At 43.4% G+C, this 25512-nt stretch overlaps 3 protein-coding genes across 6 annotated transcripts; 2 read left to right on the top strand and 1 right to left on the bottom strand.

Annotated features, from left to right (window-relative positions):
• Positions 1-1453: 1453 nt before the first annotated feature.
• Positions 1454-6571, top strand: klhl11 (kelch-like family member 11). Its single transcript, XM_014158803.2, has 2 exons — positions 1454-2056; positions 2622-6571. Exons 1-2 carry the CDS (start codon positions 1491-1493, stop codon positions 4204-4206), a joined length of 2151 nt encoding a protein of 716 aa, XP_014014278.1. The 5' UTR covers positions 1454-1490; the 3' UTR covers positions 4207-6571.
• Positions 6572-7259: 688 nt separating this feature from the next.
• On the bottom strand, positions 7260-10395 carry LOC106579164 (kelch-like protein 10). The gene is made up of 5 exons (XM_014158789.2): positions 10217-10395; positions 9338-9827; positions 8503-9111; positions 8172-8321; positions 7260-7634 (listed from the first exon to the last, which is right to left on the bottom strand). The coding sequence occupies exons 1-5, from the start codon at positions 10393-10395 to the stop codon at positions 7260-7262; spliced, it is 1803 nt and encodes a 600-aa protein (XP_014014264.2).
• On the top strand, positions 7433-25433 carry LOC106579167 (7-methylguanosine phosphate-specific 5'-nucleotidase). 4 transcript variants are annotated; one of them, XM_045702565.1, is made up of 10 exons: positions 7433-7652; positions 7879-7956; positions 13913-14011; positions 17612-17681; positions 17924-17970; positions 18111-18196; positions 18390-18479; positions 22677-22839; positions 23378-23578; positions 24042-25433. In XM_045702565.1, the coding sequence occupies exons 3-10, from the start codon at positions 13943-13945 to the stop codon at positions 24156-24158; spliced, it is 843 nt and encodes a 280-aa protein (XP_045558521.1). In that variant the 5' UTR covers positions 7433-7652; positions 7879-7956; positions 13913-13942; the 3' UTR covers positions 24159-25433. The 4 variants fall into 4 exon arrangements, with proteins under 4 accessions (XP_045558521.1, XP_014014274.1, XP_014014268.1 ...); XM_014158799.2 differs by lacking the exons at positions 7433-7652; positions 7879-7956 and adding exons at positions 10798-10885; positions 12147-12221; XM_014158793.2 differs by lacking the exons at positions 7433-7652; positions 7879-7956 and adding exons at positions 10853-11042; positions 12147-12221.
• Positions 25434-25512: the final 79 nt, after the last annotated feature.

Consider the following 25512-nt stretch of genomic DNA (forward strand, 5'->3'; position numbering starts at 1 on the left):
GAATCGTACTACACCGGCTGCGACGCTCGTCGGATGTGGCAGGGCTTCAACACCATAGTGGCCTCAAAGCGCATCACTAAGCTAAGGACCCTGGGACTAAACACCTCTCTCTGCAACTGGATCCTAGACATCCTGACGGGCCGCCCCAGGTGGTAAGGGTAGGTAACAACACATCCGCCACGCTGATCCTCAACACGGGGGCCCCTCAGGGGTGCGTGCTCAGTCTGTACTCCCTGTTCACCCATGACTGCACAGCCAGGCACAATTCCAACACCATCATTAAGTTGTTTGATGAGACAACAGTGGTAGGCCTGATCACCGACAACGATGAGACAGCCTATAGGGAGGAGGTCAGAGACCTGACCGTGTGGTGCAAGGACAACAACCTCTCTCTCAACGTGATCAAGACAAAGGATATGATTGTGGACTACAGGAAAAAGAGGACCGAGCACGCCCCCATTCTCATCGACGGGGCTGTAATGGAGCAGGTTGAGAGCTTCAAGTTTCTTGGCATCCACATCACCAACAAACTAACATGGTCCAAGCACATCAAGACAGTCGTGAAGAGGGCACGACAAAACCTATTCCCCCTCAGGAGGAAAAGATTTGGCATGGGTCCTCAGATTCTCAAAAGGTTTTACAGCTGCACCATCGAGAGCATCCTGACAGGTTGCATCACTGCCTGGTATGGCAACTACTCGGCCTCGGACCGCAAGGCACTACAGAGGGTAGTGCGTACGGCCCAGTACATCACCAGGGCCAAGCTTCCTGCCATCCAGGACCTCTATACCAGGCGGTGTCAGAGGAAGGCCCTAAAAATTGTCAAAGACTCCAGCCACCCTAGTCATAGACTGTTCTCTCTGCTACCGCACGGCAAGCGGTACCGGAGCGCCAAGTCTAGGTCCAAGAGGCTTCTAAACAGCTTCTACCCCCAAGCCATAAGACTCCTGTACAGCTAATCAAATGGCTACCCAGACTAGTTGCACCCCCCTACACTGCTGCTACTCTCTGTTATTATCTACGCATAGCCACTTTAATACCCAACCTGCATGTACATAATTACCTCAATTACCTCGACACCGGTACCCCGCACATTGACTCTGAACCGGTATCCCCTGTATATAGCGCCGCTATTATTATTTACTGCTGCTCCTTAATTATTTGTTTTTCTTATCTCTTACTTTTTTGGTTTTGTATTTTCTTAAGACTGCATTGTTGGTTAAGGGCTTGTAAGTAAGCATTTCACTGTAAGGTTGTATTCGGCGCATGTGACAAATAACATGGATTTTTTTTTGGAACTGTCGTCGAACTCGGAATTTCAAGTCGGAAAAGATTTAACCTCGTTTTTTTCGAGTACCCAGTTGTTTTGAATGCACCACTAGGGCCCCGACTTCTCAGACCTGAAGATGACTGACGTCACGATCTGACATCGTTTTTTTCCGAGTTCCTAGTTGTCTTGAAAGCGCTGTACCGCTTGCCATCAACTACGCATGTCCATTCTGGAGTGTTTGTTTACTTGCGTTGTATGTGCGTGCGACTGCTTTCCCAGGCTTTTGCATAACATTGTTTTAAGGTTTAAACCTTATTCTGCCGATATGGCAGCCACAGCACCGAACCCGGAGGATTCGAACAGAAGCAGCGGCAGTGGATCCAGCCCACCCACTGTACTCGCGGGGGATGGGGATTCAGAGGAGGCCGAAGATTTTACATCTTCAACCCACTGCTCAGAGCTGTCTCGTCGGCAGAATGAGCAGAGGAAGACCGGGTTGTTCTGCGATGTGACATTGGCCTTCAGTAGCGGGGCAGCCAGCGAAAGGGTTCAAAGTTGCGAGTTCACGGCCCACCGTTCGGTTCTGGCTGCATCTACGGACTATTTCACCCCTCTACTGGGGGGGCAATTTTCCGAGTCGCTGTCCGGGCGGGTGGATATGAAAGAATGGAGCTCTGAAACGGGGCCCGACCCAGAGACAGTGGAAAGCGTCATACAGTTCATGTACACTGGTGAAATACGAGTGAGCACCGCCAACGTTCACGAAGTATTGGAACTAGCTGACAGGTAATTCGTAATACATATTGCAATAGTTAGCTATCTATCGGGTAGCACTAACTTACTGTTTGTATAGCTAAAAGTAGTCGCCAAAATAGGCAACCGCCATTTGTTATTGGTGGTTTACTGTAAACACACAGTTTTCCTATTACAGTGATTGCCTAAAGCTGTCCTTTCATCGTTGTTCAATTTGTGCCTTAACAAGCAAACATAGCTAGATATTTTAGTTTCACATTGAGTCAATTGTCAAAGCCGGAAAAGACACTTGCCCCAACCCCCTTTCAAATGTATTTGGGTGCAATGAAGGCTATGTTGCAGGATTGGCTCACCAAGCAGAACAAGTGGTGGGATGCGTTGGTTTGGGGAAAATTCTAGTTTCTAAACTTTGGCAATTCCAATGCTCTATTATAGGTCTATATGTAGGCTATTATGATTTTATTTAAATAAAGCATGTATAACCACTACCAGATGCATATATACATTGATATGGCTTCAACCACTACTGGTAGTCTGAGTGCTATGTTGGTAAAGGTTGAATAAATGTGATGCTTCATTAGTACATTGACTGTTTCAGGTTCCTGCTGGTGCAGCTGAAAGACTTTTGCGGTGAGTTCCTGAAGAAGAAGCTGAGCCTGGCTAACTGCGTAGCGGTGCACAGCCTGGCCCACATGTACACGCTGGACCAGCTTGCCCTGCGCGCTGCTGACATGATCAGACGCAACTTCCACAAGGTCATCCAGGACGAAGAATTCTACACGCTCCCCTTCCACCTGGTGCGGGACTGGCTGTCCGACGCCGAGATCACCGTGGACTCGGAGGAGGTGCTCTTCGACGCTATCGTCAAATGGGTACAGCGCAACGCTGAGGAGCGAGAGAAGAACTTTGAGGAGCTGTTTCGTCTCCTCCGGCTTCCCCAGATCATGCCCACCTACCTGACCCAGGTGGTCAAGAAGGAGCCCCTGGTGGCCAACAACGCCGCCTGCCTGCAGCTGGTGTCTGAGGCCGTGGAGGGCCACGCCATTCGCTTTGAGAACCTCAAGTCAGTTGATCTAGAGTTCTGGGCGTCACACATGGCAGCCTTCCAGCCGCGCTTCGGTCAGAACATGGACGTGATCATGGTGGTGGGCGGGGTGTCTGAGGGCGGCGACTACTTGAGTGAGTGCGTGGGCTACTTTGTGTACGAGGACCGCTGGGTCAACTTGCCCCACATCCACAACCACCTGGATGGCCACGCTATCGCCACCACGGACTCCCACGTTTACGTAGCAGGCTCCATGGAACCGGGCTTCGCCAAGACCGTGGAGCGTTACAACCCCAACCGCAACACCTGGGAACAGGTGAGTAACCTGACCACACGCAAGCACTCCTTCGGCCTCACCTGCATCAAGAACATCCTGTACAGCATCGGCGGCCACGGCAACTTCAGCCCGGGCTTCAAGGACGTGAGCGTGTACGAGCCCGAGCAGGACAAGTGGCACAACCTTGAGTCGGCGCCCAAGATCCTGCGCGACGTGAAGGCGGTGAGCGTGGAGGATCGCTACGTGTATGTGACGGCGCGCACGCCCGTGGACACGGACAACGAGGACGGGCTGAAGACTGTGACCACGCGCTACGACACCGAGAGCCACCAGTGGCAGGAGGTGGACTCCCTGCCGCTCATAGACAACTACTGTGTGTTCCAGATGGCGGTGGCGCCCACCAACTTCTACCACACGGCCTCCTGCTGCCCCAAGAGCTATGCCGTGCAGGACGAGACCGCAAAGCAGAAGATCAGTGCTCGCATTTCAGACGACATCCTGGAGAGCCTGCCGCCTGAGGTCACCAGCATCGAGGGCACCGCCATCTGCTACCTGGGTGACGACGTGTTCGTGATCGGCGGCTGGAAGAACAGCGACGACGTGGACAAGCAGTACCGCAAGGAGGCCTACCGCTACTGTGGTGAGCGGAAACGCTGGATGCTGCTGCCGCCCATGCCCCAGCCGCGCTGCCGCGCCACCGCCTGCCACGTACGCATCCCCTACCGCTTCCTGTACGGCTGCCAGCGCTACCCTATGCCACAGAACCTGGCGCGGCAGCGAGACCGCATGCAGCAGATGCAGCAGCTCCACCGCCGCACCCTCACCCTGCGCAGGCAGCTGCAGTCGCAGATCGAGTGCTGAACTCCATTCCGTCCTCCCACAAGCGGCAGCATTTCAGTGTCTGATTCCCATTCTCCTTTCAGTACTGTCCCTCCTGTCTAATATGCAGTTTGCTGATATTGCCACGCTTTTTTTGGTTGCTTCTAATTGTTTGGCTCAGGTTTGTAGAAAGATGAGAGAAAGTGTCTGTGGCAGTTGTATGTGACAATTAGCATAGAATAAACGTATGACCAGACAATGGAATGATACGCCATGTAAAAAGGACATTATTTATGTGTGCTTTTGGCCTTACTTAAAATATGCCTTTTCTTAATCCTCTCTTAATATATGCTTTAGAGAAGCGTTTCCCAAACTTGGTCCTGAGGAACCCAAGGTGTGCACATTTTGGTTTTTGCCCTCGCACTACACAGCTGATTCAAATAATCAAAGCTTGATGACGAGTTGATTATTTGAATCAGTTGTGTAGTGCAGTGGAGGCTGCTGAGGGGAGGACGGCTCATAATAATGGCCGGAACGGAGCGATGGAATGGCATCAAACACCTGGAAACCTTGTTTGAGTTATTTGATACCATTCCACTAATTCCGCTCCAGCCTTTACCACAAGCCCGTCCTCCCCAATTAAAGTGCCACCAACCTCCGGTGGTGTATTGCTAGGGCTAAAAACCAAATGTGCACCTGAGGACCGAGTTTGTGCAAACACTGCTTTAAAGTCTAGACGCAGCAATGCTCTAGTGTCAGCCTCTTAGTGCTATCATGCCAACTCAGTTGCTGTCAATGCATGACGAGTTGATCTGGGACCAGGCTAGCAATGCTCCATTCTAGCTTGTAAATGGGAGTTCCTGTCCAACTAAATTAGACACATGCCAGATCTTCCAACTCCTGATGAGGTATTTAACATATCTGCTAACCACATCACATGCTATAGCAATCTCATGCCCAACTGCACAGTCGATGACGTGGCACGGAAACTATTGGTTGATGCAATGCAACACTTTCGCTTGTAGTCGGCCAGGAACTCGACCTTAGACTGACATTCCATTTGACACTGTGATGGTTCCCATGACAACCTTTACGTGCTGGCTTTAGTGAGATGCTACGGCCCACACAAAGGGGAAGGTTTTTAAAGATTTGCTTTAATGTACATCTATTGAGTGCATTGTATAGACAGACTACTCCTTTCAGTTTTAGGGTACTCCTTTCGCTTGCTTCATTACAATCTTCGGCCTGTTTCCTCCATGGCTTTGTTTTGCACTATATATATGTGTTATGATAGTTCAATATGTTCTGTACCATTTGAATGTTGGAAAGAGACTCCTTACACCAGATTTTGTGTTGTTTAAATATGCACTGTAAATAATAGGAGAGGAACAAAAAGCACTTCATTTTGGGAAGTCTCAATCTATTTTTGACCGGTTGGATCTGGTTTTGTTTTTTGTTTCTTTGTCAAAAGAGAGCTATAAAATTATAGGTGGAGCAGAATAATAATTTAAGGGAACAAGTGTCCTCTGTAACTTGGGCCAAATGATATCTACAGTAACTTAATGTTTTCTCAGGAGTCATTGAGAGCACTCCTTTCTCCATTCCATTCAATTGTGACATTCCTAAAGCACGGTTAATTGCACTTGAGTAAGCCTATCTACTTTGCCCGCTTATAAAAGTGGTCAACTGAACTGCCCTACCAAGCAAAAAGGCAGTAATTGCTCATAGCATGGAACTGAGAAAAATTGCTTTTTTTTACCTTAGTTTCACAGTAACCTTATGCAGTTACTGCTAACATGACCCCCACTTTCTCCAGAACACAATACAAAAGAGGCAGGATACTTGTCCACATGATTAAGCATGTATTTAATGTAGCAAAAATGACTAACTCATTTTCAACCAAATGAGCAGTTACTGCCTTTTTGCCTGGTAGGGCAATGAAGACCTTACGCTACAATTTCACTTTATAATTCCCCCAATGCCAAAGCATAACCTGCAAGTAATTCTATTTAGAAATAATGAACCCCACTACCTCACAGGAAGGCAGATTATAGCTACTGGGGTAACATACCTACCCCACTTGCACAGGAAAGTTTAACGACACACTCAGATGGTCTTCAATGAAATGTCTGTCAGTCATTATTTGACTCGTTTGTTAACCTGAAACCAAGGTCAAACACTTTATTAGCATTCCATTGTGCTTACAATACCGACGTGTGTGAAATGTTCTTCAAGCCATGATGTTATCTGCCGGTTTAATAACTTTTTTTTCTGGAAACTTGTCTGGAAATGGGAAAAGCTGTAATTATGTATTTACTCACTCAGTGCATTGTGAACGTTTTCAGGTAATTGTGTCTATTTCCTGCTATGTGTTTTATATTGTCAAAGACTTAACCTTTTAAGGTCATTGTGGCTGGAGGCACATTGTGTTACGTAGTGACTTGCATTCCTCAACACCATTTTATTCACAGTACCTCACAATCGTGTTTCACGTAAAACAATCCAGAGTTCTGTTGATTCAGATCCTCATAATCATTATGTTCTACCATGTAAATTCATAAATGCACACCATGGATAGTTGGATTCAGAGTAGTTACTATGTCGGTGTTGATTTTGTAAATATCTCTAGTTGGGATGTTTTTTTTATTTAATACTGAAAGTCCTTTATCATGGTGAACGCAGTGAATCTCCCACCAGTTATTCCTCTTCCATCAATGCAGAGGGAATCTAAGCTTGTATGTTATTGTAGGTGTCCAGAACCCATATTCCTTCTGGTCTCATTCTTGTACAGTAGTTTGAAGTTGTTGTAAAGGACATATTTTGCTTTGTGTGTATTCGCTTTAAAATGCAGAACGAGCTCTGAGAATACCGTCATTTGCAATTAAAAAAAAAATATTTCATATAATTAGGCTGCCTAGATCTGTTGTCTGTGAAGATGTTGAATATGTTTTATTTTGGTATGTCAGATGTATAATGCAAACAATCAGCTAAAACGTTTTACTCCAAACAGTTATCTTAATATATTTATTTCCCTAGCAAAATATATTTTTTCTATTTTCTAGTCTTAGAGTGGGGAATGGGAAGGATGTACTTGTCTATAGGTTTGAGGCCAGCCTGGTCTTGGAGGAAGGTGTGTTCCATTCATCAGCGAGCAACATTGGGGAGTCGCGGGGGGCAGCATACTGTGCCACGTTGGGCAGGCCGGGCACGACGCAACAACCGAGGGCACTGCGGAAAGTGGGCATGTCGTGGGCGTCATACCACTCGTCTGTCTTCCCGTCGTAGCACTCCACGTTGTAGGTGGTGTTGAAACCATTGAAGCCGCCCACCACGAATAGCAGGTCATCCACCACGGCGATGCCAAAGTTGCTGCGCGGGTTGAACATGGTGGGCAAGGCGCGCCAAGTGTTGTCCAGTGGGTTGTAGACCGCTGCGGTCTTCAGACGGTTGGCGCCATCAAAGCCTCCAACCTAGGGTAGAACAATCTAGTGAGTCTGAGGCTAATTGGATTTCAAATGTTGTGAGAAAGAAACAAAGCTAGAGACAATTCATGTGTATGTTTAATTAGCCACATATACATTCATTAAACTTTACATTAAATGTAAAGAAAAGCTTAATGAAAGAACAGCTGCTTATATTCAAGTTGTACTGTCCAAATGTAACTTGCTTGACAGCCTGAGACTATTGAGCTAATTGACGTCCCATCTATTCCAGACTGGTAGTTTTACACCGCAATCAATCTCACTGAGGAGCTGAGCACCATCGTCTCCAAAGGCCATCTCAGTGTTCCAGGTAATTACTGCAATTTGTTTTATCCTCAATTCTGAATATCTCCCATTGAATTGTACCATGAGTAAAGCGCCTGCACACCCCGGACTTGTCCTGAGACAAGGGTTTTGAATGTACAGACCAAATCACATTACAAAAGTGTTAGTCCTGCAGACATGACTACTTAGTTTGTTCCGACTAGAAGTGCTGCTCTGACTCATGTTTTATGTATAACTTACTGCATAGAGGTGCTCCTTGTATGCAATGACGCCGACCCCACTGCGGCGGCGACTCATAGGGGCAATCAGGGTCCATTGGTTAGTCTTGGGACAGTAGCTCTCTGCATTGAACAAGCACTCGGTCCCATTGAAGCCTCCACAGACGTACACCTGAACGCCAGAGAACCCCACGGGATTGACGCATCACAACTGTTATTTTTTACTTGTAAGGTGCAATCTAGTAGTCTAGTTTGCCATTTACTGTTTTCGGTTTAATACGAATTACTCTTTCGTACTGCCACATGAGTATTGGCAGGCATCACTTATCTATTCCCCTTCAACTTCTGCCTACCTTGCCATGCAGTGTGGTGGCACTGGCATCGCTCCTCTTCTCGTGCATCGGTGCTACCAGGGTCCACTGGTTTGTCTCAGGCTCGTACCGCTCCACACTGGTAAGACGCCCGTAGCCATCGAAGCCGCCTATGGCATAAATGCAGCCGTCCAACACTGTCACACTGACGTAGCAGCGCCGCGAGTGCATGGGCGCAACTTGGTGCCAGGTGCACGTGATGGGGTTGAACCTGCGGACGCTGTTGAAGTAGTCCATGCTGTCAAAGCCGCCTAAGCAGTAGACGAACCCGTTGAGGTATGCAGCACCGTGGTAAGCCCGTGGGCTCTCTTCCTGCGCTACAGTCACCCAACTGTCGGCCCTCGTGTCGTATGCTTCGATGACATTGGTCGGGTTGCCTCCACTCCAGCCGCCGATAGCCAGTAGGATGGCGTAGGGCAGGCGAGGTCGCCTCAGCGGATTGCTGGAAATGGAGGGGCCGTGCATGTTGAGTTCGTATATGGCCTTTAAGGCGTTGAGGATGATTGGTTTGCATTCATCGCTGTCCTTCACCAGGGAGTTGTTCCTCACATGGTTTATGAAGTAGTCAGCATTCATCAAAGCCATTCGCACCTAGATGGACAGAATTAAATGTAAGGGATTTCATACAGTTGAAAAACACTCAAAGCAAACCAGATAGAGGTATGTAAGACTAAGCAAACACACTTCTTGTCTAACATAATGTGGCACATATTATGAAACCAATTTTCACTTGGTTGTTGTTAGCTCCATAGGTGCCCAGTATGAGAACAAAAAAGTAGGCCTTTGATCAGTGACCGTTTTATAAGTGGACCGTCACCTTTGGCAGTAGCACAGAGATCCAGTGCCTGCGGCTGGCAGGAGTGTGGGCGATCCAGCGCAGGATGGCCTCAAACACAATGTTCTCCTGCCTCACGTTCAGGTCGTCCTTCTTGATGAGGTCGAGGAGTTGGGCCAGAGACAGCTCCAGGAACTCCTGGGAGCAGCAGACGATTTCCTCAAAGTGGTGCAGGATGAATAAGAGTGCTCGGCGCTGCAGCTCCGGGCAGGAGTAGAAGTCGGCAAACTTGCAGATGCCGATGCAGTTTTCCAGACACAGCTGGGTTTCCAGGAAGTGGCAGCAGGCCTGCACGATGCCCAGGATGGAGAACTGGTCGGCCGCCTCTAGGAGCAGCTCCACATTGTCCGCCGTGACCGGGACGGTCCGGGTGTAGGCGTACTCGATGAGCATCCTCATAATCTCAGGAGATACACCTGGGATGGTGTACATACGTTTCTCGCAGGGGTTCCAGCCACTGGTGAACAGAGCACTGCGGAGGGAAAAAGGCAAAACATTGACAACTCACTGAGGGACAGTTTCACACGTCACAGACCCAGAAACTAATTCTCAAAAAATGTTACTGTCCAGAGTTGGATACATGTATCTGGCCTATGAAACTCTTTTGATTTAAGCATTAACCATAGTCCAGAAATAATTGAAGATGTGTCTATGAAGACAAATTATGATTAATCTGAATTAAATGTATTTACAGAAGAAGGCTCAATCGTGTTGGGAAACTGGGCTAGTGTTGGTACTCTCTCCTGGGCATGGATTGAGACTAAAGTCTCCATTCTTCATCTATATCAGTTCATATTTAGAATGTTAAAGGGATTTTTGTTTGCATGTTTATGGTACAATCACCACAGACAAGCCTCTCACCGGAAATACGAGCTGCATCCACACAGGATAGTCTTGTGGGCACTGAATTCAACTCCCTCGACTTTGATGACCACATCGCAGAGTTTCTCTTCCAGGCGTAGCTCATTGAAAATGTTGCAGGCCATGGCACCAGTAGTCTTCTCCTTTTGAAATTTGGTTAAGGTTCTAGACTCTTCCATGTCTTCAGCAGACTTTTCGGTTTGTGAAATGTTTGATTTGATAGAGAGAGAACTTTGCTTTCCATTCTTGTTGAGTTCTAGAACATCCATACATTGATACACCACAATGGCATTTCTTCCACTTCTCTGTTGATACAAAGCAATCAATTTACCATGGTAACATGATCCAATAATGAAATAATCTAAAAAAAAAAAAAAAGTTAAGAGCCCCAAAATATAAAATGTACAATAAAAATGTTTTAAATGGTAATTATTGTGAACTTAACTGACATGCTATATTTAAAAATAAAATATGTCCAAACAGATGACACTTTGGGGTATATTCTGAATTATTCTGGAATTTGATTCAGTTTTCAGGTGACATCCATTTGATCAACAACCGCCAATATCTAGCTACTTTTAAAAAAAAAATGTTATCAACGTATGGGAACCACTGTTTACGTTAGTCTGTTTCAGAGGGAGGACTGCAGGTGCAACAAGATTTTGACATGTAAACAAATCTAGCTGGCAAGCTAGCAGTATTATTTTTCAGATTAGTTGTAGCTACATTTACTCAGACCAACCTTTCATTGATGTATTGCAAATACGTATGTTTATTGCTCACTGCACACCAGTTTGTCTAGTTAGCTAGCTAGCGTCTGAAAATGGTAAGTGTCTCTTGGCCTGTTAAATATCTAACGTAGCTAACGTTAGATAGCATTGTCATTGGTTATTCCTATGCACTGCTGGCAAGATTGCACAATAAAAAAAAACAAGGGACACTAGAGTTCTAATGGCTTACCGAGAGAAACATCTCGTTGGTTTGCGTTATTTTGGATAGCAGTGCAAGGTAACCACACACTTTGCTAGGTTAGCTACGGTTGTTTACCATATTGTTTTGAATTGGAATGATGAGCACAACGTAATAATGCCATATTTACCAAGGAAGGATGTTAAAAAGTGAGGGAAATATCATTTATTGCAAACATATTGAAATGATTAAAATGTTCTCAAACTACAGAACACACAGAGCTAGTTATTACATCTAGCTAGCTATGTACATGCCTGTAGTCATGTTAATTATTACTGACAAAAGTAATTGACATTATCTCAATTCATATTGGCAAATGTTTGTTTTGTATTGGGGCACAGAGTACAGTCATCCTACTCGGGTATCTTGAGTAGAATGACTGTTAAACGGTAACTCCACGTTTCAACCTCATTTTCATTATCTCCAGAACATTGTCAGTGGCAACATATGTGTAAACGGCACATTTCTACGTTTTGTAGAAAGATATATAAAGTTAAAATGTAAAAATTACCTTTAAAAAGTTAAGCATTTCACTGTTAGTCTACAACAAAAGTTAACTTTTAAAACTGATTTTCAAACTATGAGATTCGCGGAGACGTGCGGAGCAAGAGAATACCCTCCCTTGGGATAGAAACCCGTTGCAGGTTTGGAAAAATCACCGTTTTTACTTTTAATCCTACCCTTTGATATCACAGAGGATAATTTTTTTTTTAACCTTATCTTTTTAACCACAGATCATATAAACGCATTGTTTTCACATATGTAGACACTGGTTTGGTGCTGGAGCTGATAAATGAGGTTGAAAAGTGCCGGAAATGCCGTTTTAATATAAATTGGATAAGCTAAGCGTTGTGTTTTTTCCGCTCTGCCATGAGACATCAGTGACTGGATGATGATGATGTCTCCTGTTCCATGAGTCCCATTAATTAGCTAATACCTCTCTCCCTGGTTCTTGGCTCAGATATACCACATCCCCTGGATATATTTGCCAGTACGGACTGCCCTAGCAATCTGGCACCAGCTGACAAAGTCTGAGGTCAGACAGCTCTCTGTTCTATTGTTGTCTACTGCTCTCCTCTTTACCCATGCCTAGTACAATTAATTCATCCAAATCCATCACTGCTAATCAGTAACTGCATGCGTTTTGTCTGACAGTCTCTCCTTTGAATTTACAATATGCATCTAAACTGTTCGAATTCCACACTATTTGTAGCCTATTAGAATGCACTGTATTTGGTGATTTGGGAAACGCATGTCGTTGGAGCATGTGTCGATACTGATAGGGTCGAAAGAAAGGCAGTACTGCTCTTGGATCAGCTTCCTCAATTCAAATCAGGCCTTAATATTTGAATTATTTCACAATACTGACGACGTATCAGCTGCTAGAGAGATATTACCCCGTCTGCAAATATTGAGGTGGCTTATTCTAATGCTTACGCTATAAACATTTACTAAATCACCGATTTGGCACATCATTGTGCACATGTTAGGCTACACATCATTAAATATATTGAGATTACAGACAGTAGCCTACAAGTAGCTAAATAAAACTACATTTATTGAACATGAAATATGATTGAAATAGGCCTATAGCCTACCATATTTTGATTTTATTGCAGTCATCTCGGTTTTAATTTGAATACGTAATATAATATAGTTGTTTGTATCAACTGCAAAGACATTGGCAACTTTGTATTTGTAGTCAACTTCGTTCTGAAGTTGTCGGCGGTCACGGAGATGTTCTGTGTATAAATTGACACGGGAGGGCAAAAAAAGCGTCGAAAAATGGATTTAGCTATTCTACGAGTGGTCTGAGGCAGGCTTTAGATTACAAGTGCAACGTTAATAACAATGGTTTTGGCAAACAGCTTGGAGATTTAACAATGCTCCTATGAAGGTTCAAATGATGAACTTAGCCTTTCGATGCTTTTGGGAAACCGGGCCCAGACCGGGTCTATAATAACTGCAAACAGTTAATAACTGCAAACTGTGTGGATTTGGAAGAATTGTATCCTACCCTCCTATTTTTCTCTTTAAGTCAACCTAGGCTGTGTAGTAGCTTTGTAATGGTAAAAATATGTCTTCGTGTGTAGTCTAGTATTACTAACTTGGAAGAAATCGGCTACATTTTGAGAAACGCAGGCTCCGTAGTTGACTAGTAAATTAAAGCAATTAGCTCAGCATGATACATATGGTGTTAACATGGTGGCGGGAGAAGTATCTGAAAACTAACCACAGTGTATTCAAGTAGGCCTATGTGGGTTAGCGTTGTCCCCTATTGTTTACATTTGTCCTTTTGCGCCCCCTACAGTTTGATAGCAACAATAGCACGTGTGGGATTTGTATTATTATTTTGGATTCAGACTCTACTAAAGATATGTGTGTGAGATTTCGGGAGGTTCAAATACGGGCTTTTTAATTCAGAAATAGCCTCGTACAATTGGTTTGCGATTTTATAGAGCCACATTCATCTTATTGTCCATACTGAACACATTCCTGTTGATTTACTTCCGGCCGCTTTGTTTTAAGCTCCATCATAGGAATGTTTTTGTACTGTAGTAAATGCATTACTTTATTCCCGACTTAGCGGTGTAGAGCCTTGTAGTATAATCTACTGACTCTAGTCCCCCCACCCCTCCGTCCCTTGGTCCTTCCTTCCTCAACCACCACGTGGAATGGTCCCCACTGGTACAGGTATCCAACGCCTGTCTTCTTGTTGTTCCCCAGATCCCAGAGCTGGCCAAGGCCTCTGTGCTGATGAGGGACCGCAGCAGAGTGGAGGAGACCATACAGGCCATGCAACGAGCCGGGCCAGATGCCCTCCAGGTAACCACTGGCCAGAAGTACTGTACACAGGGTCAAAGGTCACTTAGACCTAGCCAAAAAAAAAGCACACTGCAATAGCACCCCACAAGAGTGTTTATGTGTATGAGTAGAAATTTAGCAAACACTTCTGAGTACCATCCATGACAATAGGGGAGGGGTCGCACTCACACAATAACAGAGGGGGCAGAATTTACATAGCAAGTTGAGTCTTTGAGCTGGGCTCGGGGATGGAACAACTGTTCAAATAAAAAAAGTGTTGTCACGTGCTTTGTATACGACAGGTGTAGACTAACAGTGAAATGGTTACTTACGGGCCCTTCCCAACAATGCAGAGAGAAAAAAAGAAATAGTAAAAATAATAACACAATGAATAAATACACAATGAGTAGCGATAACTTGGATATATACACGGGGTACCAGTACCAAGTCCAGGTGCACGGGTATGAGGTCATTGAGGTAGATATGTAGGTAGGGATAAAGTGACTAGGCAACGGGAGAGATAATAAATCAAAGTTTTTGTCACATACGCCGAATACAACAGATAGACCTTACAGTGAAATGCTTACTTACAGGCCATAACCAACAGTGCAATTTTTAAGTAAAAAAAATAGGTATTAGGTGAATGATAAGTAAAGAAATAAAAACAACAGTAAAAAGACAGTGAAAAATAACAGTAGAGTGGCTATGTACATTAGCGAGGCTATATCAGTAGCGAGGCTATATACAGGCACCGGTTAGTCAGGCTAATTGAGGTAGTATGTACATGTAGGTATGGTTAAAGTGACTATGCATATATGATAAACAGAGAGTAGCAGTAGCGTAAAAGAGGAGTTGGTGGGTGGCGGGACACAATGCAGATAGACCGGGTAGCCAATGTGCGGGCGCACCGGTTAGTCGGGCTAATTGAGGTAGTATGTACATGAATGTATAGTTAAAGTGACTACATATATGATTAACAGAGAATAGCAGCAGTGTGATAAACAGTAACAGCAGCGTATGTGATCAGTCAAAAGAGTTGCAAAAAGGGTCAATGCAGATATTCCGGTTGACTATTTAGCAGTCTTATAGCTTAGGGGTTAGAAGCTGTTCAGGGTCCTGTTGGTTCCAGATTTGGTATATCGGTACTGCTTTCCGTGCCGTAGCAGAGAGAGCAGTCTATGACTTGTGTGGCCGGAGTCTTTAACAATTTTTAGGGCCTTCTTCTGACAACGCCTGGTATAAAGGTCCTGGATAGCAGGGAGCTTGGCCGCAGTGATGTACTGGGTCATACGCATTACCCTCTGTAGCGCCTTGCAGTTGGATGCCAAGCAGTTTCCATACCAAGTGATACATTTTGGAGAATCACTCATAAGATTGGTAAAAGTAATGTACAACAATCCTTTATGTAAAATAATAAATAACGATTCATTCTCTGGGAACTTTGAATTGTCAGGAGGCGTAAAATAAGGTTGCCCTCTGTCACCATACCTACTTATTATGGCCATTGAACGGCTAGCTTTAAAAATCAGATCTAATGATAACATTAAGGGGTAAAAATGTATGGATTAGAGACAAAAGTATCAATGTACGCCGATGATTCAAGTTCTCTTGAGTCCTCAATCTTCAACCTTGAAAGAGCCTCATTGAGGACCTGGATAATTTCTCCAGTTTCTCTAGTCTAAAACCCAACTATGATAAGTGTACTATTAATGGATTGGGTCTCTAAAAGAGACTTTAAATTGCCATGTTGTCTCCCGATTTTAAATGGTGAAGTCGATGTGCTTGGTGTACATATCCCAGAAAAGTTGAGCGACCTTGCAATCCTTAACTTTGATAGAAAACTTAGCTAAATAGATCATCTTGAAACTATGGAGAGGGAAACGCCTATCCATTTACGGGAACATTACCCTGTTTAATTCACTAATGATATCGCACTTTACATATTTATTAATGTCTCTACCGACTCCTGAATAATCGTTTTTCAAATCATGCGGGAATTTTTCCCCCCACTTTATTTGGAATGGCAAACCAGATAAAGTTAAACGAGCATATTTATATAACGAACATTATTTTCGAGGGTTTAAACTATTAAATAATAAGGTATTAAACCTCTCTCTTAAAATGTTGGTACAATGGAGGCTTTATCTAAATCCAAACGGGTCGATCCTATGTTTAAGAGCCTTTTTACACATTAAAACGGTGGATTCGGTGTATTGACAATGGCAGATCTAATATTACAGCAAATTATGTGGCTAAACTCCAATGTACTGACAGAAGAAAAAAGTGAAAAAATTTACAAGAAGGATATTTCTTTTTATTTTAACTAGGCAAGTCAGTTAAGAACAAATTCGTATTTACAATGACGGCCTAGGAACAGTGGGTTAACTGCCTTGTTCAGGGGCAGAATGACAGATTTGTACCTTGTCAGCTCAGGGATTCGATCTAGCAGCTTTTCGGTTACTGGCCCAACGCTCTAACCACTAGGCTACCTGCTGCCCCTATTAATGAAGGATATTTTAAACAAGAATGGTAAAATGATGTCACACAAGCAACTAACAACAGTGTATGGAGGTGTATGCTCAATACAAAAATATAACCAACTCATTGCAGCTCTGACACAAAATTGGAAGAGACCATAACTTAAAGAAGAAACTAAATAATTAGCCTATCTGCCACCTGTTAAAAATCATAAATGGCTTAAAATGATTAGTATAAATCAAATGTACCAGTTCCACTTAAAGTCAAACGGTTTGACGGCAATACCGTATAACGTTCAAGTCAGTTAGGAACAGGTCTTTGATGTCCCAATACCATGGCATCGGGTTTCTGAACTGATATATAATACAACAACTGACACATCAATCAATCAGTTTCAGTTTAAGCTGTTATGTAAAATACTTGCTACAAAAACAATGTTCAATATCGGGGGCATTTTAACAGTCAGCGTAGTGCAGACTCTGCCACAAGGAAACATAATCAATAGAACATTTTCTTTGGTACTGTTCTTCAATGGCTCGCTTAAGGAGTCAGGTCCAGGAATGGTTGTTCTGTCATAATAGAGTTCTGATGGACCTGCAAAACTGTATTGATAGGGGATCTGAAAAACTACGATCAGTCAGTGGAAATATCATTATACTCTTGGGTAAAGTATATATTTTTAGGACAATATTGGTAGACATCAAAGTAAAATGGAGGGATGTATTGCAAAAGGAAATGGCAAAATGGCATTATACTGGGAAAGCTGGGTTAATCTGAACATTGGAAGGTTGGAGTTAAGACTGAATAGTGGATTGGCTGCTGTGGGTGAAAATCCAGCACTTGCAGAAAAAGGAAGTTCAGAATATATGCATAATTATTTAACTACATGTACCTTACATGTGAAAATAGCTGTAAGTAGCAGTAGAAGTATGGTTGTCCGTTAGTTTACTCCAATCGGGAGGGAGGGTTGGGGGGGGTATAAATAATTTATAATCCCCCTTGTTTTTTTTTTTAATGCAAACAATTCAATCGATAGAACCCACAATCCATCTGCAATATTAAAGCTAATCTATAATAATAATAATTCAGTGAATGTGTATGAGTGGAAAGGACTTCCTTCTTAGCAATGCCTGGTATCTACAGGTGATCTCGGACTTTGACATGACCCTCAGCAGATTTGCCCACAACGGGAAGAGGTGCCCCACCACTCACAGTGAGTACACAGGTCCCCATCACCAAGACTTGGGTCATGTTCATTAGGCACCAAGGGAAGAAAACCGAGGGTCCTAGATTTGTCCAATAAGAAACTCATTTTCATATTTCCTTACAAAACATTTTCTATTGCGTGCTGTAATGAACACTACCTTGGCTCATTATACCAAGCGATTACAAAAGTAGTTATTTCGAAGTGCAATTAGATATTGTCCCTTACCATTTTCTTTCCCGCCGTTTAAGATATCCTGGATAACGACTTGCTCATCAATGACGCCTGTAAGAAAATGGTGAGTACAATCACAAAACCAGGAGAGGACTCAGAGAAAGTTAATGTACTGTGTTCCTCTCATGAGACAGAAGGAAAAAGTCAATTCTCTTTTGAGATATTTTGTTGTGTGTCTCTCTCACGCTTTTCCCTTCCATGTAGATTAGGCAGTTGTTGAATACCTACTACCCCATTGAGATCGACGCAACTCGCACCGTTGAGGAGAAGCTTCCCCACATGGTGGAGTGGTGAGTGGCTGGCAGACTGGCAGTATCCACCTCACACTACACCTAAACATATTCAGCCTCTCTTTCTGGTTTCATGCCAAAAAGTGTCTTCCGTACAGTTCAAATCTAATTTCCATTTTCTATGTGTATGTTAGGTCGCTAAGTGGTCATTTAAATGGAACACTAACTCAGTGTCCTGGGTTTTTCATTGCAGGTGGACCAGTGTCCATGAGCTGCTGATCCAACAGAAGATCAGGAGGGACCTGCTGGCTCAGGCAGTGAAGCAGTCCAGTGCCATGCTCAGGTCAGATCACTGTAGGACTCTGAACACTCCAGGGTGAAGTATTTATGGGTCCCCATTAGCTGCTGCCAAGGCAGTTATACAATTTTATAAACATTACAACAGATTTCACAACGCATTAAATGTGTGCCCTCAGGCCACTACTCTACTACCACATATTTACAACACAAAATCCACGTGTACGTGTGTGTGTATAGTGCGTATGTAATGATATGTGTGTGTCTCCACAGTCCCATAAGGTGTATTTTTATCTTTAAAATAAAATAAAAATGGTATCTAATTTACTGCTTGCATAAGTTACTTGATGTGGAATAGGGTTCCATGTAGTCATGGCTCCATGTAGTACTGTGCGCCTCCCGTAGTTTGTTCTGGACTTGGGGACTTTGACGAGACCACTGGTGGCATGTCTTGTGGGGTATGCATGGGTGTCCGAGCTGTGTGCTAGTAGTTCAAACAGACAGCTCGGTGCATTCAACCTGTCAATACCTCTCATAAATACAAGTAGTGATGAAGTCAATCTCTCCTCCACTTTGAGCCAGGAGAGATTGACATGCATATTATTCATGTTAGATCTCTGTACATTTAAGGGCCAGCTGTGCTGCCCTGTTCTGGAACAATTGTACACTGAACAAAAATATAAACGCAAAATGCTGTAAAGTGCTGGTCCCATGTTTCATGACCTGAAATAAAAGATCCCAGAAATGTTCCATACATAAAAAAAGCTTATTTCTCTCAAATTTGGTGTACAAATTTGTTTAAATCCCTGTTATTGAGCATTTCTCCTTTGCCAAATTAATCCATCCACTTGACAGGTGTGGGATATCAAGAAACTGATTAAATAGCATGATCATTACACAGGTGAACCTTGTGCTGGTGACAATAAAAGGCCACTCTAAAATATGCCGTTTTGGCACACAATACAATGCCACAGATGTCTCCAAGTTTTGAGGAAGCCTGCAATTAGCATGCTGACTGCAGGAATGTCCACCAGAGCTGTTGGCAGATAATTTAACGTTCATTTCTATACCATAAGCCACCTCCAACGTCGTTTTAGAGAATTTGGCAGTACGTCCAACTGGCCTCAACTGCAGACCACCAGCCCGGGACCTTCACATTCTTCCCCTGCGGGATTGTCGGGGGAGGGGGGGTTGCTGCAGAGTATTTCTGTCTGTAATAAAGCCCTTTAGTGGGGAAAAACTCATTCTGATTGGCTGGGCCTGGCTCCCCAGTGGGTGGGCCTTTTCCCAGTCATGTGAAATCTATAGATTAGGACTTTACATATTTCAATTGACTCATTTCCTTACATGAACTGTAACTCAGCAAAATCTTTTAAATTGTTGCGTTTATATTTTTGGTCAGTATACTTTTCTTGAATCCCTCTTTGTGGCACCAGACCACACGACTGGACAGTAGTCCAGATGCGACAAAACTAGGGTATGTAGGACCTGCCTTGTTGATAGCGTTGTTAAGAAGGCAGAGTAGCGCTTTTTTATGGACATACCTCACTCCATCTTAGCTACTGTTGCATCAATGTGTTTTGACCATTTTGAGCCAGTGACAGGTCATTAGTGAAGATTGAAAAAAGTAAGGGGCCTAGCCAGCTGCCCTGGGGAATGCTTGACTCATGTTGGAGAGGTTTCCATTAAAGAACACCCTCTGTGTTCTGTTAGACGGGTAACTGTTGATCCACAACACATACGTTTTTCCAGCAGCAGATTATAATCGATAATGTCAAAAGCTGCACTGAAGTCAAACAAAACAGCTTCCACAATCCTTTTATCAATTTCTCTCAGCCAATCATCAGTCATTTGTGTAAGTGCCATACATGTTGAATGCCCTCCCTATAAGCTTGCTGAAAATCTGTTGTTCATTTGTTTACTCTGAAATGCCATTGTATCTGGTCAAACACATTTTCTTCCAAAAGATTGACTAAGGGTTGGTAACAGGCTGAAGTCTCCCCTAGGTACAGGGATCAGCTTCCTCTCCCCCAATCCTAACCTTAAACATAAGTTGGGGAAATGCTGACCCAATGTCAGCGTCAACGGGCAACTTCACCGTACTCCCAACACACCCACACTATGCTCAGTATTAAAAGCGATAGTTCACAATTTTGAAGTTTAAAGAGCGACTGCCATTAAAAAGCAACAAATCGAAGCAACCGTCACCCTATTAAAGAAGCGAGGTAAGGACCCACTAGACTGTGGTTCCCATTTACCAGTAAATGTACTAAAATGTGACTCTAAAATCCTTACTAAGATTTTAACAAAAATAGTTGGAGGTAGTAATACAATTAATCAATCCAGATCAAACCGGGTTCATTAAAGGACGTCACTCAATGTCGACTATAGGACGACTTCTGAATATTATCAATTACTCTAAAAACCCAACTCAAACAGTTATACTATCTCGAGATGCAGAAAAGGCATTTCACCACGTTGACTGGGTCTTTCTTTTAGCAACGTTAAAGAAGTTTGGTTATGGGGAGCGTTTTCTTTTTAAATGGATAGAGTTGATATATTCAAGTCCAAAATCATCTGTTAGAACTACAATGAGCAAATCGTCAAGGAGATTGTCTCTCGCCACTGTTATTTGCCCTTAGTATAGAACCTCTGGCAGAAGCTATTCGAAGTGCCATAAACATTCATGGTTTGCAGGTGGGGCCAAACGAACACAAGATATCTCTATATGCAGACAATGTCATCCCGTACATAAGAGGCTGACACGACGATTCCAAATATATTCAAATGAATAGGTGAATAGTAGTGCTACATCAGGCTATAAAATGAACGTTGGTAGAACTATTGCTATGGTGACATTCGGTGATGCACCCTCAAGTATCAAGGACAAGCATGCGTTACTTGTGTTAATATCACGTCAGACTATGGGAAACTATATGCTTTGAACTACCCCCGTGTGACTAGTAAAATCACTGAAGATCAAGACCGTTGGATGCCCCTCCCTATATCTCCAGCAGGTCGGGTTGTTTCAGTGAAAATGAATGTCTTACCAAGAACGCTTTATCTGTTTTCAATGCTTCCTGTTAAAACCTTTACTCGCCTAAATGCAGCAATAGGCACATTTTTATGGTAAAATAAAAAAGCTCGTATTAGTTATAAAAAACGACAGCAGTTCAAAGAATTGGGTGAGCTTGGCGTCCCTAACCTTAAATCATATTACTGGGCGGCGCAACTTAATCACACAGCATCATGTATTCAACAACCAAAAGGATTTGTCATGGCTTGAAATGAGTCAATATTGTGATATGTCTTCCCTTTATAGCAGACCCTATTTCTATTGACAGGATTAAACAAAACCCAATTATTACTCTTACATCGAAGACATGGGAGTTTCAACGGCAATATAAACTGAGTAATGACATTTCTAGATACTCGCCTATATTGCACAACCCAGTCTTTCTTCCTGTTACTATGTCCCAAGGATTTAGGGAATGGGAAGAGGGCTTTGTAGAGTCTTTCAACTATTCAAAGGCTCAATTTTGAAATCATTTCAAGAAATACAGGAGGAATTCATTATATCCCCCGCAAATTTGTATAGGTACCTTCAAGTAAGGCAATTCATTGTTACAAAAAATTACTGAGCTGATTACTCCTATTGACGAGATGATAGAATTACTTAATTAAAAAAAAAAAAAAAATTCACCTTTATTTAACCAGGTAGGCTAGTTGAGAACAAGTTCTCATTTACAATTGCGACCTGGCCAAGATAAAGTGCGACACAAACAACAACACAGAGTTACACATGGAATAAACAAACATACAGTCAATAATACAATAGAAAAAGTCTATATACAGTGTGTGCAAATGAGGTAGGATAAGGGGAGGTAAGGCAATAAACATGGAATCGGTCAGGAAAGACACCTACAAGACTGAAATCTAGTTTTTCTAATGAGCAACAGAAAAACACACATGCAAATCGGCGTGTTCAGTGGCTCTCTAACCTTATATTCCATTTACCTAGGGGAGGTGTTGATTGTTTTAAGTCAATTAGCTGGTTATTTAGCTGGATCCAACATCTTCGTGTTAGCATTTTTAGTGCTACTAGAAATGCTGGTGGAAACGGATTGTCTTTATCCTTATCGGTTACATCAGTGGTGGGGGGTAAGGAAGGCAGGAAGATAATGGGATACTGATGAAGAGAAGAATTAGCAATGATGATATTTCCCCCTCCCTGTCTCTGTAGGGAGGGCTACAAGGTGTTCTTCGACCGGCTGCAGGAGCAGCAGGTTCCTCTGTTGATCTTCTCGGCTGGCTTGGGGGACATCCTGGAGGAAGTGATCAGACAGAACCACGTCTTCCACCCCAACGTCCACGTCATCTCCAACTACATGGACTTTGACCAGAGTGTACATTTCTTTCTTTACTGTTTGGTTCATTTTGACATTTTCAAACCAGTCTAGCATGGAGTCTAATTATGTGTAGTATGACGTGTGCCTAATGCAGCGTTTCCCAAACTTCCCAAGGGTGGGCAAGTTTGGGATTTTTCCCTCGCACTACAGAGCTGATTCAAATAACGAACTCATCAAGCTTTGATTATTTGAATCAGCTGTGTAGTGCGAGGGCAAAAACCAAAATGTGCACACCTTGGGGTCCCCGGGACCGAGTTTGGGAAACGCTGGCCTAATGCCTATGGAACTGCTAAAGTGATAGTTCACCCACATTACAAAATTACATATTGGTGTCCTGAAAGCAGTCTATGGACAAGGAGATACAGCAATCCACACTTTGGTTTTGTTTACCTAATCACTTTCACCAACTTATAGCATTTTTGGCCTTAAACCAATGCAAGTACACGTTATGCCCAAATTACCAAAACGTCTCACGTTTTTTCCCCCCAATCTCAGCAATCCGTTGACCGCTAGTGCGCCCCATGTTTTCCTGCAGGGTGTACTGCGGGCGTTCAAAGGCCAGTTGATCCACACATTCAACAAGCGAGAGGGCGCTCTGCTCCATGCGGCCCACTTCAGGGAGCTCCAGGAACGGCCCAACGTGCTACTGCTAGGGGACTCTCTGGGAGACCTCACCATGGCCGATGGGGTGGCCCACACTCAGCACGCCCTCACCATAGGCTTCCTCAATGACCAGGTGGGTGCTGTATTTGTCTTTGTGTTGCCTTTTTGCAAACCTGGAAGTGGTGAGGATTTAAAAGGAAGTCTGTTTTGTATAGGAACTTTGAAAGGACATACCGTTGACTTCCGATAAATGTTGTACATTTCCCACACACCCACTTAAAAGCCAGAAGTACACTTACTTGTACTAAACTTCATGAAATATTCCTTCAATCTGTTAGTGCTGCTCACTTGTATTCCTAACCGTGTATGTAATGTGTTGAAGCACTGTGTTAGCTGGATACTAGGGCGGCAGGTAGCCTAGCGGTGAAGAGCGTTGGGCCAGTAAACGAAAGGTCACCGGTTCTAATTCCCGAGCCGTCTAGGTGAAACAAAATCTGTCTGTGTCCTTGAGCAAGGCACTTAACCCTAATTGCTCCTGTAAGTCACTCTGGATAAGACTATAATGTAAAAATGTACTGACTGTTCCGTTTGGTCAGGTGGAGGAGAGGAAAGAGTCATTCGTCAACTCATACGACATCGTCCTGGTCAAGGATGAAACCATGGACGTCCCCAACGCCATCCTCAACTACATCACCACTGCGCCGGCCAAGTGAACCGCCGCGAGGACGCAACAAATCGTGGGCCAAAAGTTTTAACCTAGGGTCAGGTTACTTCCTGTTTGCACAGGCGTCAGGAATCAACCGCCATGATGGCCGACATCACAAAGAGAGGAAGTTGACCCTTTGTTGACCTTTACAGAGCTGCATGGACCACAATTATTATAGCGCCACAATAATCCTCAGGCACCTTCAAACCAATTCAACACCTCAGTGACATTATTTGAAATGAAACCACCTTGTTTCATGTGTGGGGTTGGTGCTGCAAATCCCATCCACTGAAGCCCCTTGATTGTGTTAACCTAGTGTTTGTACCTATTTACTGTATGTTTCTATGGCGTCTCTACTCTAAGGACGAGCAGCTCCTTCCATTTGGGGAAGTGGTTGATTTTGTAACTTTAACTTAAAGGCCAGTATTCTGATCGCCCTTTTAAAGGTAATTTCCGATTGAGCCGACATATGCGTCATTTACCGTGAACGCGGTCTTCGCAAACATTGCCTTTAAAAAAGGTACCTAACCGACTAAGCACGGTTATGGGAGAATGTTATGACGTTATTCATTTTATTTTCCAAGGCACAGGGCTATGTAACGAGCATCCACTGTATAAGCTGCTGTATCGCCCAGTAAGTATTAACATGTGTGAAAGAGTTGATCAGTGATAGTGTGTGTGTGTGTATATGAGACTAGTCTTAATCTAAATGTATTCATTTGTGTATATCGATACCCATCCTCTAATTTGTGAGGCGCAATTATTTTGTGATTGTCAAGTGTGGATTCTGCCCTATGCATATTTGGTTGAACAAGTACTGTAACAGATGAAATGGTTACCTCACGAGTCACTCTGTGGGAGTTCAGTAGAACATTGTCAGTGGAAAATGCTTATGCTGCTAGAAAAGCTTTCCTTGACAATTAAAGGGATAGTTAATGCAAATTATGACATTTGGGAGAAATGTCCCTTTAACCACTATTTTGCACAGAGGTATTGGTTTCCTTGTAGGTAGATACTTTTAAACTAGATGTCTATATAAGCTGAGATTTCCCGGCATCCTAAAACAATATTGAAGAATAGTGCTTTTGAACTATGATTCACATTTCCATTGTATGTTTTGCCTGTATTTAACCAGGTATGTCGTTGAGAACACTTGTCTTTTGCATTATCAACGTACTATCTCAAGACCCAATGAAGGGTGAAGACAGTTGTGAACAAAACAAATGTGTTATTTTGTGGTTTTCTGTTTTTTAATCCACATTTTAAATACTTTCCAATACTGCCACCTAGTGGACATTTTCAAAGGTATCCCTGCATGCAGTTTGTAACATTTGATTCGTTTCTGACAAATGGTTATTATC

This window comes from Salmo salar, chromosome ssa19 (genome assembly GCF_905237065.1).
Source record: "Salmo salar chromosome ssa19, Ssal_v3.1, whole genome shotgun sequence".
In the NCBI taxonomy this organism is placed as follows: Eukaryota; Metazoa; Chordata; class Actinopteri; order Salmoniformes; family Salmonidae; genus Salmo; species Salmo salar.